This window comes from Helianthus annuus, chromosome 15, assembly GCF_002127325.2.
Source record: "Helianthus annuus cultivar XRQ/B chromosome 15, HanXRQr2.0-SUNRISE, whole genome shotgun sequence".
NCBI classification, from domain to species: domain Eukaryota; kingdom Viridiplantae; phylum Streptophyta; class Magnoliopsida; order Asterales; family Asteraceae; genus Helianthus; species Helianthus annuus.
Genome location: NC_035447.2, coordinates 157,399,622 through 157,416,727, shown reverse-complemented (window position 1 = coordinate 157,416,727; position 17,106 = coordinate 157,399,622). Strand labels below are relative to the sequence as shown.

The following is a 17,106-nucleotide window of genomic DNA, read 5'->3' as shown; positions in this document are numbered from 1 at the left end:
TCGTGTACTATGGGCTAAACTTAAACTTATGAAAGATATTTGTGGTATGTTGGTATTTGGTGAAGATTAATTTAAATTTCAAATAGTATGATTAAGTAACCATTAGAACAAAATAATACAGTCCATAAAGTATAGTTGGTCATTAGCAGGTCTTTAGTAGGGTTGTTAGAACAATTAAAGCCATTATTTATCAATTTTGTCTCGGTTATTTGTTTACATGAGAAGAGATCAACCTTTAGAAGATGTATATCAGCACACTTTACAACCAGCTTTCCAAACAAAAAATGTATATCAGATTCAGAGTCTTAACCAAATGGTAAAAGATGCTAATATTTGAAGTTATCATCCTTTTTTACCGACAAACAGTATACTAAGCTGTCAACAGATAAACAAGTAAATACAATAGGGAGACCAAACCCGCCACTGAACTTCAATCATTGGTCTAGTCTTCTAACAAAGCTTGTGGATTCTGTATGAACACCTCCTCATTTGTTTCATTCGTGGGCCCACAATCATTACCTCCAAGAATCTCACTTATCATCTTGTTAATTGAATTTCCTCTAGCTTTAACTCCAATTGCCATAGCCGTCTTCAAATTCACAATTTCACCCAACTTAAACGATCCACCTGTCGTGTCTTTCACAGAGATGACAGGCACTTCCCTGGATGAGGCCAGGATTGGCAGATGCTTTGTAAGTCCTCGAGGATTACAGTCGGTTGCTATAAGAATGGCCTGTAATTACGTAGCAAATTAGGTTTTTTTATTAAACGTGTTTGTGGGTTCGACCCAAAACTGACTGAACCCGTTTAGACTAATTCCAAAGTCGCGTGGTGTCATAAATACACACCCCTACCAGCAATACCCTAGACCATGTAAAGCAACTAGCGCCAGGCAAGGGATTACAGACTACACGTTATGCCTTTAACAGTATTTCCGAGTCCAAACAGTAAATAACCTGAAGTCGGAGGGGAGGCTGTTTAGCATTACGACTACAGTAAGTGGCCTTTTGTAGGGGAGAGCTAATAGATCCATGAACCGCTGGCATTCGTTCAAGTACACGGGTCACATCATTGACACCAATTGAAAATTGTTGCTAATAAGCAAGATCAAAAGACCATTAATCAAAATCAGAAAAGATTATAAAATATAAGTAAAAATAATAGGAAAAAATAAAACCTTGAGCCAAATTTTATGAGGTAACGATTGATCCGCAAGTCTGGCTGACTTAATTTCTCTGGTCCAAAAAAAGGAAAATTTTTATCTGTCAGTGTATTTACTACCACTGAACGGACAATAAATCTCATTCTATTGCAATGTATTTATTACCTCTGAATTGAACTGAGAAGATGAAGGAGACTTTGACCTTCATAAGAACTTAAACAAATGCATACCGTATTAAGATCACATTTAGCAAGCATACATAAGAACTAAATCAACACAACATGAGTAAAATGAATAAAAAAGAAATGAAAATTTACTTTAGCGGTCGAAAAATGTGGTCAGCCGGGGAATTTTGAGGCAAAACTACCGCACTTTTGTTTCTGTTTTTAGCCCGCATCTTGCATTGAACAGTGAATATGATGCAAAGCTCCTTCGAGAGAAGGGTTTAATCAGGAATACTGTCAGCATAAGAGGTCAAAAATAAAAAAAGAATATCGGATGAGCAACAGCACAGAATAGTAACATATAGAGGCGACAACTTCTCCATAACACGAAAACAATCTGTCGTTTCTAACCCGCTTAATAAAAAAGGTTGTGTTCACGTTGACTTATTTAGCCTGTTTAATTAGACTTAAAAATATATATATATATATATTTTTATAAGCTCAACCTGTACAACCTTTTTAACCCATTTACAACTTGATTCCAACTCATTTAAAACCGATTTTACTGGTATAGATAAATAAGTTACCCGGATGCGTTTGGGTTACAATCTACATGATTAAAATGACGTTTAGGTTAGGATTGATGTATTTGACACGAATAAAAATACATGTTCTGTTTGGGTCATCAATAAATACATCACGCCAAACCAAAACCCGTTAACTCACCAACCCAACAATATTGATACCCCTATAGGCTTATACTACTAACAAGTTGCAGTCAACCTAGCTACTTACTACCTACAGACTTTTCTGTTCAGTTGGAACAAAAATGGCAGAGGGTTTTCCATTTCTGTAACCTAACACCCATAAACCTTTTAGGGGGAATGGGGCATAAATTTGAAAGTCTTATATCTATTCTATAGGTGGCAATCAAGATCCATCATTCAAAGAATGGGGTAACACAAAATAGTCTAACGGGTCAGAATGGCAACTATTATAAAACTCGTTAACTTGAAAAAGGTCTTAATCCGGCGAAGTACAATACATTGTATTCCATACTGATAAGCCAAGAACTACAGATTCCAGAATAATAACAACGTTTTAGGTATAGTTCTGCTAGATATTTCATATGAAACTTCCGTACGTACGAACAATGAAAACAAAATATTCTTAGGGCCCTAAAACTAATATTGCCACAATTCGTGATGCGATTTTCAGATGTGAAGGAGGATGAGAGAATACCTTGGACTACACAAACGCTCAACAGCCGCCAGGAGGAAGAAGATTATGGCGAATGAATATTGAGTGCATGTTTGGGGTTCCTTATTTTGAAGAAAAAAGTCCTTTTACATGCCCAAAAGTCTTTTTTTTTGGTGTTTGCCTTTCCTTTTTTAGCCCAAAAGTCCTTTTCCAAAGGCAAAAGTCATGTTTTTCTGATTTTTTGTTTCCAAAAGGACTTTTCTAAAAGTTGAAAATAAGTTAAGCCAAACATGCAGTGAATAGTAACCATAAGTTAACACTATTGGGATCCCACAACGGGCTTTTAGTCCGGTTTTGATCCATATTGGTTTATCATTTTTCACCATAAGTTCCTACCTTTTTAAAATGAGTGAAATGCCCGAATAGTCCTTCTGGTTTGTTCAAATTTCACCCTTAGTCCCTAACTTTTTAAAATTACACTTTTGCTCCTTGTGGTTTGCTTAGTTGTTACTCGGATAGTCCCTGAAGCGGATGAAGGTTAATTTTCTCAGTTAAGTTGGTGTGAAATGACTATACTACCCTTACTTATTAAAAAACAATTATTAAAACAAAAATTTAACTATTGTTTTTGGGACCCTACCACTTACCAACAATTCATCTTCAACCTCAGTCAAACACAACCCCAAACCTCATGTCTGCAACTTTACATTCTTCATTATCTCTCCCATCCTAAATAGCTTTCTCTCCTCTCTGTCACACACACTAACACCAAACACACATACACCAACTTCCCTTTTTTTCAAACGTAAACCACCTTCTAGGGTTTCCATTTATCCCCTTTTCACCATTAGAACCCCCAAAATATCTCAATTCCTCACGCCATCCTAACAATCATGCTCACACATGCTGTTTCAGCTTTTCTACACTGCAAATTTAACTTAAAATTCATCGTTTCTCACCATTTTCCAAAGCAATTGTTGTAATGACTCATCTGTTTTAGATTTTTTTTTCTTCTAATTGAAGACTTGACAGTTTAAGAGAAAGAAAAAAAATAAAAGGTAAACAAATTTGTTTCTTGTAATTGAAGACAGTTGAATGCTTATTTTGATTTCACTTCTTTATCCTAACATAGATGTAAGCGTTAGATTAAATTTGAAGTCGACTTGAGTTCGCTAGGCGGGTTTATTTGTCATTCGTTGAAATATGCATTTGGTATTTGAAGTTTTGAGTAATTAAGCAGCGGTGTTGATAGTTGAATCACGCAAGCATTTTATTCTTGTTTCCAATGCCATCATATGAGGTCCAAACAATACTCCCCCTCTCTTTCTCTGAGATAATTTGTGGCGGTGGTGGAGGGTAATGTCGTAATGGTGGCGGTGATGGTTGCCGGCGGTGGTAGAGGTAATGGTGGTGATGAACTGCAGATTTTGTTTGATAGAATGAAGAAGAGTCGAGGGTGGGGCCCACATGAGTTTAAATGATTAATTAGTTTCTTTTTAGTGTATTTATATATTTTTTAAGTAAGGGCGTTTTTGTCATTTCACAACCACTTAACTGAGAAAACTAACATCCATCTGCTTTAGGGACTATCCGGGTAACAACTGAGCAAACCATAGGGAGCAAGAGTGTAATTTTAAAAAATTAGGGACTAAGGGTGAAATTTGAACAAAACACAGGGACTATCGAGTCATTTTACTCTTTTAAAATAGTATGTTTGGTCCCTATGATTTGTATGGTTGTTACTCGAATAATCCTCAAAGTGGATATCTGTTAGTTTACTCAGTTAAGTTGGTAGGAAATTACTAAATTACCCTTACAGTTAATAAACAATAATTAAAACATTAAAAGATATATAAAATAATTATGTGTGTGGTCCCCACTCCACCCCTCACCCAATCAGCCCATTCCCACCATCTATGTGAGACCCACCCACTACAACTATCATCTTCAACTAGGGGTGTTCAAAATCGGATATCCGAAATTTTCAGATACCGGATTTCACTATCTGAATCCGTATCCGAAATTTCGGATACGGATTTTGATAGTGAATCGGATATCCGAAAATCCAACTTTTTATTTAATTTTTATTTTTTATTATTATTTTCATATTCGGAAACGGATATTTTGGATAGTTTCGGATATCCGAATTTAAGTTTTCGGATATTTCAGATATTTTCGGATACTTTGGATATTTTCGGATATTCGGATATCCGAAAAAAATGAAAATTAAATTTTCAGATATTTCGGATGTCACACCCTGGCTTTGCGGAAGCGTGGTTAATTTGGTGTGACTTCTTAATACCATAGCTTAATCATAACAAAGCTATATGAAAATAAAACCATGCAGATCATCCATTGATTTAAATTTCAAAATAAAAGTACCACAACATTGTTTTAAAGTGCTGACACATGCAACGGAGATTACAACCTAATAACATAAAAACATTGTTCAGAATTTATAACAACAAACATAAAGCGGACGTAGTTTAAGAACTGTGGCTCGTCCAGGCAAGAGCCACGACCCCTAAACTTGGATGACCTTATTTCTCTTATGCAGCGTGAAAACGTAGCATACCATGCCAGATCCTTAATTACCTGAAATACATGTAAGTTGGAAAAATCAACAAAAATTGTTGAGCAAGTTCATGTGTAGTGAGTAAGTAAAACCTTTGTAAGTATAAAAATCCTGGTATGTAGCAAATAAGGAAAAAGAGATCACCAATGGTTTGCAAGGCCATTGATATGTGTGAAGTGCAAGTAGGAAGACTCAAACCTAGCATATTTTGCGTTGGGTACAAAGTCACCCCGAGGTCCGTTACGCTGGGCCTGGGGCTGGGCTCGCTACACCCAGATAGATCTACCGCTACTGTCCCTCGGTCCTACAATGAGGATTAATGGCCTCAAGTTGCGCCTACCCACTCACATGATCTAAATAATAACCCTCCTTACGCTAACCATACCATGTAAAAAAGGTACTTGTAATCATAGTAACATGTATTTCACCCCCGCAGTTTAGAAAACTGAAAATAGTTAAGAGAAAAGGGGGACATGAACTCACAGTGGTGCGTCTCTATCAAGTAAATCTCCTGATCAATCTGCTGTGCGACGACCTACACGTACTAACTTTATTAGACGGACGGCCGTGCCTTAGCTTAAGGTTTAAGTTTCTGGGGAAATAGTTAGACAACTATTTCATAATTACACTTTGTAAATATTTGGTAAATATTTTCCTTCCCAAGGATGGGGGATTTAATACATGTGCGTTTCTGTATCTTCGGAATATATTATTAAGTCTCACTTAAAATATATTTTAATTCTAACTCCAAAATAAAAGTATTCTTCCCAAAAATATTATATTTTATTTCACATAATTTTCCAAAATAATATCCTTGTCAAAATACACATTTATGCGTATTTTCTGAAAATACAAAAAGTTATGTTTTAAAGATCGGGTGGTATTAATAATACCGTTGTAACTTAATATTTATTGTGAAGGCGTTCGTATTGTTTTGGAATTGTTAACCTTCGGTAATATTATTTTTACCCTAAAAATAATATTTGTATAGTTCACAAAATAATCATAAAAATCTCACAAGTGTTGTTATGAATATATATATATATATATATATATATATATATATATATCAAATATATATTTATCACGTTTTATTTTGTGAAAATCCCACCTTCGACACTTAGAAATTTTGTAATAAAAATCGTGGCGAAATTTACATTTTTGAAAACAAGTTAGAAATATATTTATAACACTTGTGATGAAAATATTTTCATGTGTTAGGTTTTTGGAAAAATATCACCAGAGTTTCCCCTGTAACTGGAGGTGGCCACGCTTTCAAGCGTATCATTTTCTTTTAAAATCCAAATCAACAATTTTCTCAATCAACAATAAACAGTATTCAAACCATCAAACTAGTCAAAATATATGTAAATCTCAAACATACATGAACTTGTGGTTTATCCAAAATATGTAGAAATTTTCCATTACTTTTAGTGGATCTTTGTATAAATCAACTCGGTTTCTTGAAAATCTCGTTTTTAAAGAAGTTACATCTTTACAACTTCTTGTCAACATTTACAAAAATAGTTCTTTTGTCAGAACTTTGTGTTACACAAGTGTCTACACACTTGTGTGTTTACAAAAATCACTCTTGTTCACGTAAAACCCGGTTTAGAAAATATGATTTCTTTTGACGCTTGGTTCTTTGAAAATACCACTTGTAGATCCGTAGATCTACTAGTTTTGAACACTATTTCATAAGAAAATTGCTTTTACACAAGTTCATGCTTAGTATGTAGTAGTGTTTCATCATTTAACCCTTTTCATACTTTAACATACTCTAAGTCATGGTTCATGAACATGACTAATCCGGGTTAGATGATGATCCGAGCTACTACTAACATAGATCGGCACTAAATAATCACAACAAAACAAGTCTCACAAGTTTTACACAACTTCATAGTTTTTATCCAACATGTTTAACATCTTAGTAAACTTTTAGTGTGTCATCTTGTAAGTTCATGAATTTTAACCGACAAAGTTCATTTTAACCACTTTAGAATAGATCAAGAAGGCGTTTAGAGTCACTTACTACTAGCTCGAGGCTAGGGAAGAAACTAGTCGAAGATCGGGTGGATAAAAGCAATATAGCGAGGTCCTTCACAATCCGAGTGCACCAAGCTTCCTTATACGCAATCCTTAGCACTTGTAGTTGTATGGAATGGGTTGAATGAAATCGAAAGGATGATGGATGGATGTGGGTGCTCTCGGTCGAAAGTTCAAAGAGAGGGAGAGAGTGGAGTGTTGTTGATAAGTGTGGTGAAAGTTATGGTGTGCAAATGATTGCTCTTATAGACAAAACCTTCATGTTTAACCAATGGTTCTCATGTTCCCTTGATATTAGGCAAGCAAGATTTAAATAATCAAGTAAAGGACATGGGGGTCACATATGGTGAAAAAATTCGGTTGGGGGGGGGGGGTCTTATGGTTAGATTCCAACTAAAATGTAAGTATTAGTTAGATATTTAGGAGATTAAACCATTTATTAGTATGTTATGCATTGTAGCGGGTGTTAGGTTATTCGGGGACCCTAACTGGCTCAGAAAAAGAAAAACAATGTTGATGGCAATATTTTTATGTTCCGGGTATAGTCCGGTTGTTCGGTTGGATAGTGATCCGTTAAAGTGCTTAACAAAGCTTTAAAGTGTCGTAAATATTATTTTTAGTGACACAACTTATTCCCGACACTTTGGAAAGTGTCTAGTAATATTTTTCTCATGTTTTGGCACTTTATTAGGTAGCTAAATGCTGAATTTTTAATTAAAGTGCTGAATTTTGTACTTAGGGTACGTTTTAGGCACATCCGGTCACTGTAATTATCTCCTAGTGACGCAGTTCTACAACCCTCTTATCCCTACACTCACTACTAGTGTAGGAAACTATCTCTGGCTCATACAGGCCTTAGAGGCAGTACCTGCCTGGTGCTAGCTATGTTAGCACGTTTAATAGGTTATACGTTAATTGTGCTACTGTGCTTTTGGTACATCAAGGTTGTCACTAAAGTTCTGTATGTAAATAATAGAGTAACAGCAAATAGAGTATGAGACATGGTTATATATATTTCAGAAATCATGTAGAAGTTTATTTACCATTGTAAGCAAGCACAGTAATTGAGTAGTAATTAAATACTAATTAATTCGTACGGATACCTGGTTTTGTGAGGGTTGTCACATCGGATATCCGAAATATCCGAAAATTTTGAAAATCACTATCCGAATCCGAATTTCGGATATCCGATTTTTTGGATATTTCGGATTTGGATATCGGATATTTCGGATCGGATTTTCGGATACGGATAGTTTTGAACACCTTTATCTTCAACCCCATTCACCCTCCAAATTATGTTTTTTTGTTTCTGGCAAACAATAAAACAAGAAGACTGCAATTTTGAACCAAGATTCTTGGACTAGCCATCCAGATAATGATAATTTTCAGTTAACATATATAAATATCAAAACCACCGGAAAACAGTTAAATCAACATCGATGTAAACCACCAGAATCTGAAATTTAGTTGAATCTGATGTTTGTGCGTGATTTCATATTTTCATCAATTTATGACTATAACTAGATGCTAAGGTTTTTAATCGATGCGTTAGTTGTTAACTGTTATGAACATAACGACTTACGGAAACTTGTTGATGCTGCAGCTATTTTTCAATCCCTGTTATTCGAAGCCACTGGTTGGACAGTAAATCTATTCTATAGGTGGCAATCAAGATTCATCATTCTGGGGACTATCCGAGTAACAACCGAGTAGCAACCGAGCAAATCATAGGGACCAAACATGCTATTTTAAAAAGGTGGGGACTAAAGATGAAAAAATGGTAAACCATTGGGACCATCCGGGTAATTAACTCTAATTATTTTTTAACCACTTATTCACTTTTACTTAACCCAACAACAATCTAATTTTATTAACCAAATTACCCAAGCCCAAACCCAGCCCAAAAAATTATCCTTTTTTATTGATTGTTTTTTTATTGTTTTATGCGGTGATTAGGAGAAAATATTGATGTAGAAGTGTTTGATCTTTTATGTTTTTTGAGGTTTTTTTAGATGTTCTAGACTTGTAGTTAATGATTTTGTTGTTTTATTTTAAGCTTTGTTTGTTTAAATGATTACTAATCAACATTTAAAACTAGGGCTTGAATGTTTGAAAATTAAAATTGAAAATTATGGACTATGATATTGGTTGAACATGATTATTTATTTTGTTTAAGTGTTTAGTGTTGTTTTATGAACTTATGGAGCAATTTATATGTGATAAGAACCATCGGCAGAGAAGTTATGGCGCGATTTCTCAAGACGAAGAGGGTTTGACCATTTTTTTTTCTTCGGATTCTTCTAATGAAAGACCAAGCTATGTCTTAGATAAGTTTTTGGCAAATTGGATTTAAATAACCCCAACTTTCTCAATTTGGCCGATAATAATCCCAACTCAGTTATTAGCCGATAATAATCCGAACTGGCTCACTTTTGGCGGATAATAGTCCGCCGTTAAAAATAGCTTAACGGAGTTAAGCTTTTTTCCGAATTACAAACTGATGTTTTACGGATTTTGATCAGAACGAGTATACGAGTCGATTTATGTAAAACTTACCTCGAAACGATGCTTCAAACGGCTTGATTTTTGTTAATTGGAAGTTTAAACACCCGAATTGAAGCACCGTTTTCGTCGTTTGGGGCAATATTTCGAGGTAAATTTTACATCAATCAACTCGTATTCTCGTTCTAATCAAAAGCCCTAAAACATCAGTTTGTAATTCGAAAAAAAACTTAACTCCGTTAAGCTATATTTAATGCAGACTATTATCGGTCAAAAGTGGACCTGTTCGGATTATTATCGGGCAATAACTGAGTTGGGATTATTATCAGCCAAATTGAGAAAGTTGGTATTATTTAAATCCAATTTGTCGTTTTTTTGTTGTTTTATTTAATGATTAGGAGAAATAGTAGCAGGTAGGGTTTGAACTTTGATGGTTTTTTGTTGTTATTTTACTTGCGATGATTTTTTATGTTGTTTACTGTTTTACTTGAACCTTTGTTTGTTAATGTAATAGGAAGTTAGGAAATAGAGTTTGATTGTTTGAAAATTGAAACTGACCCAACCTGACCCAATCTGATCCGACCCGCGAAACTTTGTTTGTTTATGTTTACTTGTTTTACATGACCCGACCTGCTATGAACCAATTTTTTTTATATAGCTAGGGGCCTAAATTCTTTAAATTTTTCCGCACCCTAGGAAAAAATTCTTGTGTCCGCCACTGGTATCAATTCAGAAACTTGACCATAATCATATGTTTTTGCTTATGCACTAGGATTTTGACCTGTCGTGCGTTGTGGCGGCGTCGAAAGTTAAAGTAACTCGTATTTATACTGTATATTTGACCCGACTCTTTACTTAAAAAATTACATCGCCATCGAATGAAAACGTAGTATATTTGACCCGACTTGCTTTCAAATACAGTTTACGAACGTACACAAAATAAGTAGAACATAGATAAAAAAGTATAATAATTTGTACAAGTTGCGGTGTAAAGTCGTAAAAGTCATTTAAACCAAAGGAGGTGTCAAGTTATTAAGTAGAAAAGGTTAAGAATATCAAAGTTGTCAATTACTGAAAGTTAGAAATGAATGTGCAACTTACTTAAAGATAAGGTTTTTTTTTTTGGGTAAAGGGTATACCCCGGTGATTGTATTACTATAAACCAAAACAGAGACAAGTAGATTGGCAGAGTACCAATCTAGTTCAATAGTGTGACATGCCACACTAAAGTAAACTCACTAAAAAGCAAAAACAACGCACCAAACACCTAACAACTATACATCAGAAAAACTATTAAGTGATAATATTAGGTGTGGTCGGACTCATTCAGCAATGATATCCTCCAAGTCTTCAAGAGTCTTGAAACCTGCTCATTTACTTTGTACTTGAACGAGTGAAGCTTCAACGGGACTGTTTCAACAATCAGATCTTCTAATATTTCTGGAGGACGTAATTGGTTGTTAAAAAATCTGGTGTTCCGTTCCTGCCACACAAAATAAGCTATGGCCGCCACCACTAACTTGCGGATCACCCAAACCATTCGTTTAGATTTTGCAATAGGGATAATCCAAGCCATGATTTCATCCCATTTTCCATCAATATGCATCATATCTTTTTTTTTTCTTATAGAATACCAAATCTGTTTAGAGTACGCGCATTCGAAAAAGAGATGCTCATGAGTTTCCAGCCCTCTATCACAAAGGAGACAACACATCATACTCGCCTTACCCATTGCATTATTCCACACTTGAATTCGGTCTTGAGTTGCAAGCTTCCTTTTATATATCAGCCAACAAAGGAACGCGTGTCTAGGGATATTAAAAGAAGACCACACCATATTATACCAGTTAACTTGTTGACCAGTTCTCCTTAAGAAATTCCACGCCACTTTGGTTGAGAAAGGTTCAATCGAATCACCGTTATATTTCCACATGATACTATCGTTTTTGTGAAGCTCGATAGAAATAGGCGCTAGTTGAAAGAGAATAGGGAACATGTCCCGCCAAGCAGCTGGCCACCTCCATGTATTATCTTGAATCACATCAGCTACTTTAGAGTATATGGACAGCCCCTCTTGTCGCATTTGTCTTGGTGTAACATATGAGCTTAGAGGGCATTGGTCACTCCAGTTATCAAACCACAAGAAAGTGCTTCTACCGTCGCCTATTTTGGACACAAAAAACTTGCGGACAATTGGTCTCATTTGAAGTAACTTCCGCCAGCTCCAACAAGCATTATTCGGAGTAGGAATATCCCATAAACTTCTATCTTGCAAATGATATGAATATACCCAGTCCACCCATAGCGATTTTCTTCGAGAAAGGATACTATTCATATGAAAAGCCATTAGAGCTTTATTAACATCCGCAATGCGACGAACCCCCAAACCCCCTTCAGATTTCGGAAGACAAACAACATTCCAAGATACTTTTGCTTTACCTTTCACGATGTGCCCTTGACACCATAAAAAACTCCTCATTTTTTGTTCAAGTTGCTTAACGATACTTGCCGGTAAGACGAAAACTGAAGCCCAATAAATATAGAAAGGTGAAAGCACAGAAATAATTAGTTGTAATCTACCCGCAAAGGATAGATATTTAGCTTTCCAATTTGTAATTCTATTCTCCATCTTCTCAACCAACACTTTGCAATCCGAGTATAAAAGTCTTGAAGCAATAAGAGGGACGCCTAGGTACATGATCGGTAATGAGCCTTCCTCGAACGGCATGATAGAACGGATATTATTTTTAACTTGACTCGGGACATTACAGAAGAAAACCGTACTCTTCGTGAGACTCGGTATCAAGCCAGACATATCCTTAAAACTGTTCAGAGCGTCCATAATGACCTTAACAGAGCTAACATCCCCTCTAGAAAACAGAAAAAGATCGTCAGCGAAACACAAATTAACGATTCTTTGCTTCTCACATTTTTTATGAAATCTGAAGGCTGAATCAATAGACCAACGTGAAAAGATATGGGGACATGGGATCCCCTTGTCAAAGACCCCTCCTGCCTTTGAAATAACCAAAAATATTCCCATTCACACTGACTGAAAATGACGAGGATGTAATACATTTCATAATCCATTCAACCATACTTGGATGAAAGCCATATCCCTTCAAAACTTCACCCAGAAAATCCCAGTCTACCGTGTCATACACTTTTTGGATATCTACTTTGAATGCACATCTTGGAGCTCCAATATCCCGATGATAATTATGCATCAGCTCTTGAACTAGCAGAATGTTGTCCGTGATTCTTCTATTTGGCACAAACGCTGATTGATTCAAAGTTACCAGCTTATCAAGGCTCTCTAAAATTCTATTCGATAGAATTTTAGTAATGCACTTATACATCACATTACAACACGAGATTGGGCGATAATCAGTAACCGTACTAGGAGTCGGAATCTTAGGAATAAGGGCAATAATTGTATGGTTCACCTCCTGAAGCAATCGATTAGAAGTGAAGAAATCCTTTATTGCAGTACAGACGTCATCTCCCACAATCGGCCAACCTTTTTTAAAAAAAACCGATGAATAGCCATCCGGTCCAGGAGCTTTATTATCATCTATAGAAAACATTGCCGACTTAATTTCAGCTACCGTAACCTCTTGAACCATATGCTCAGCCACCGAAGGTTCCAGCACGTTAGGAAATAAGTTAGGAGTTGGCATCCGGGTTGTATTTCCTTTCTGACCAAGAAAAGTGCTGAAGTGATTCACAAAAGCTGTAGGAACATCAGCTCCCTCATACAGGTTTCCATCAACATCTTTGATAATATCCACACGGCTTCTATGATTTCGACATTTTATTGAATTATGAAAATATGCTAAATTGGCGTCACCCACCTTCAGCCATTCAACCTTTGCTTTTTGACTCAAGAACCTTTCTTCATCAATAAGAACTTCTTGATAAGAAGCCAGTAATTCCGATTCCCTTTGTCTACATTCCTCATCCGCGGGGTTTTGATCCACTTTAGCTTGAACTTCATCCAAAGCCTCACGTAACGACTTCACTTTATTATGAAGGTTGCCTTGTTTGTAGAGAAGGCTACGGAGAGGATGTTTAAGAGCTCTCAATTTTTTCACCACTCTAAACATTGGAACACCATCAATTTGTTTCATCCATTCAGATTTAACAATTTCACCAAACTCCTTTTTATACGTTAAAAAATTCGGGAATTTAAAAGGTTTCAGTTTGCTACTTCTTGTACCCGGAATCTTAAGGAGGCACGGCGTATGATCTGAAATTCTATACGGATGAAAGACAGCACAAGAACTTGGAAAGTCATTCGTAAAATACACGTTAGCCATAACACGATCAATCTTTTTTCAGAATACCCATTCCTTTTTTCGGTTTTTGGTTCCAGGTATAGTGAAAACCCGAACTATTCACATCAAAAACTTCCAGATTCTGAACACATTCCTTGAAATCTCGCATTCCTGTTGTAATTTTAGAAGTTCCCATGGCCATATCCTCTAGATACAAGGATGAATTAAAGTCGCCCATAATAACCCACGGTTTTTTCCGGACAAAATGTTTGTGCATACATAGACTTTCCCATAGTTTCCGACGTTCCATGTAGTAATTATCCGCATACACAAACAAGCAAAACATAGCTTTATTGATATCCTTGAAAACAAGTTGAGCATGCATAACTTGAAGCGTAATTGATAAGACCATGAGATCTACATAATCACTATTCCAACCCAAGAGAATGCGTGTGCCCTTCGAACAAATGCTACCATTAGACGACCAATTCCAAGAACGACAAATCTTCTTACACACACCCAAAAGATTTGAAACCTGAACATGAGATTCCAGAATAGCACACACCTGAATATTATTGGTATTGATGACACTACGAACCTCTCTTTGTTTCAGGGGACGGTTCAAGCCCCTAATGTTCCAGCAAGCAATACTATCCATGGATACCCATATCAGCAGGAGTGCTTGCCCCTGTTTTTTCATTACCCGTTTGCATAAAATCTGAAATTTCATTTATTTCTATCACCTCTTCAGAATCCGATGTCTCATCTTCTAACCTGGCCTCATTTGAATCAAGACATCCAAACGAATTCCCAAGTTTAATGCTACTCACCTGAACTGTATCATCTCGAGGACTAGATCTAGTCTGATTGTTACCCTGCATATGAGTCGCAGTTGAAGTGCCAGGCCGAGAGTTCAGCTCAGCCGCATTTGAAGTGCCCTGACGAGAGTTCGGCTCCTTAATAACCAGGTTACTATGTTTTTGAATAGGCCGGTATTCAAACTTGGGCTTTTCTTTGATTACAATACCTTTTCTAGTCGCTTTTTTCTTATTCACATCCATAAAACCATCTCCATCAGTTTGCTCCTTACCTTTCCTGTTATCTTGAGTGTTAGTCTTAACCTCCTTAGGGCAGTTTTCTTTTGTATGGCCAAAAACACAACATGTCGAGCACCTCGGCGGGGACCATTCATATTCCACTTTGACTACACTCAGCAAGAACCCACCACCTTCAACATTTGGAATAGCAACCGAGACTGTCTCCTCTAGATTCTTTTCAGCGTCCAATTCAATCACCGCTCTAGCATAACTACTGCGGCCCCAAGACTCCAAACACATATTCGATGTTTTGTTATCCAAGAATTTCGGGGATCCTATCTAAGAGGCTATTAAACTTAATCCATCCTCGGTATAAGCCGCTAACGGAACATCATGCATTTTCACCCAGACCGGAACCTTTTTAAATTCTTCCTTTTTTATCTCCGTTTCAGATGACCATGGCATTAGAATATGGGAACATTACGAATAAGCCACGACCCATCATGCAAAACCTGCTCCATACCTTCCCTGGAATCAAATTTGAAGAAGAAAAACCTTTTGCATTCATCATACTCTTTTGAAGGCCATACTTTTTCCATCGATTCTTAACAAAATATTCTACTACCGGAAAGGCTAGTCTTTTACCCAGAAAGTATCCATAGAGGACATTACTACACTTTTCCTGGACCTTCTTAACCGACTCCAAAGGTATTGTGACATCCGCATTACACTGATTTACCTCATTTTTTAAGAACCGGAAGTTTACTCTATTCGTCTTAACTCCACCTTTTAGTTTTTCAGCAAAAGTAGTATTGAAGAAATCAGACTTTTCCTTACTACCTATGTTATCCATCGCATTCATGATATCCCCCTCTGGAGAAGAGTTGGTTGTCGTATGATTTGCATGAAACACGTTCGAACTGCCCCCCCCCCCCCCATAATCCAACCCCACTGGTTTCGAAATAGCGGCTAATCCATCAAGTATCAACGGGTTGTTTGTCGAATATATTCCCCTCCTAGGCATAAGAGGATTACCTTCAATGTTGGTTACACGCAAACCAATCCCGCGGACAGGAGCCATACCTGGAGTTACATCAGAATCATCAGCCCCTATACGTAGGTCTTGTAGATTATCCAGATTGGGGTAATCATCCCCACCCGAATCCGCAACTCTCTCCATCAGAACAACGCCACACTAACCATGCAAAGGGAAACCACGAGAAAACAATCAGATCACCAGCTGTCGCACAAGAGAAACCCTAATCCTTTAAACCCTAGTGCCGATTATCCACCCTTAACCGATTATAAAAGTGTTATCGATCTAGCTAAGTTAAACTCAGTTAACCGCAATCAACAACAACTAGTTTAATCAATCAGGGTTTCGAAACGAATCCCTAGAGCGGCGATTGAAGAAAAAACAAGGAAAAACCCTAATTCCTAATCAGTCACAAATGCTAACTAGTTCGTTCTAGAGTTTCGATGAATCAAACTCTAGTAACAGACTGTTATACATAAGATCATGAAGAAAAATCTAGGGTTTCATGAAGAACAAAAAATCGCCTAAAGGAGGAAAACTAGGGTTTCTTGATCATGGAAAACGTAACTGTAGGGTTAATAATAGTGTTTCATGTCAAAAAAATAAGGGTGTAAATTGGAAAAAGTGAAAAGTGTAAGAGCCTTAAAGAAATGGAAAAGTCAAAATTTGAGGGTTAAAAGAGAAAGGTCTCCACCAACCTTTCTCTTTAATAGTATATAAATAAGCGTTGTTGTTTAGCATTACATAATTGATGGGTTGTTGAAGTCTTCCACCTGTTTTGCTAAAAAAAAGAGTAAACCTCAATTTTTGTCCCTGTGGTTTGCTAATTTTAACACTCTAAATCCAATGCTAAAAAAAAAGTAAACCTCAATTTTCGTCCCTGTGGTTTGCTAATTTTAACACTCTAAATCCAATAGTTTAAAAATTGCATTTATTGTCCATTAGCATGCTGATTTTAACAGTTTCAGTCCATTAGTTTGCTGATTTTAACACCAGTCTTAGTGGTGTGGACTGAAAGTGTTAAAATCAGCAAACTAACGGATGATAAATGCAATTTTTAAACTATTGGAGTGAAAGTGCTAAAATCAGCAAACCACAGGGACGAAA

The 17,106-nt window shown here is 36.5% G+C and overlaps 1 protein-coding gene across 2 annotated transcripts; it reads right to left on the bottom strand.

The window, feature by feature from the left end:
* Window positions 1-270: 270 nt before the first annotated feature.
* Window positions 271-2,671, bottom strand: LOC110912797. 2 transcript variants are annotated; one of them, XM_022157610.2, is made up of 6 exons: window positions 2,569-2,671; window positions 1,480-1,620; window positions 1,328-1,375; window positions 1,178-1,235; window positions 957-1,094; window positions 271-733 (listed from the first exon to the last, which is right to left on the bottom strand). In XM_022157610.2, exons 2-6 carry the CDS (start codon window positions 1,557-1,559, stop codon window positions 443-445), a joined length of 615 nt encoding a protein of 204 aa, XP_022013302.1. In that variant the 5' UTR covers window positions 1,560-1,620; window positions 2,569-2,671; the 3' UTR covers window positions 271-442. The 2 variants fall into 2 exon arrangements, with proteins under 2 accessions (XP_022013302.1, XP_022013303.1); XM_022157611.2 differs by having other exon boundaries at window positions 1,480-1,592; window positions 2,569-2,658.
* Between the last annotated feature and the right edge of the window lie 14,435 nt (window positions 2,672-17,106).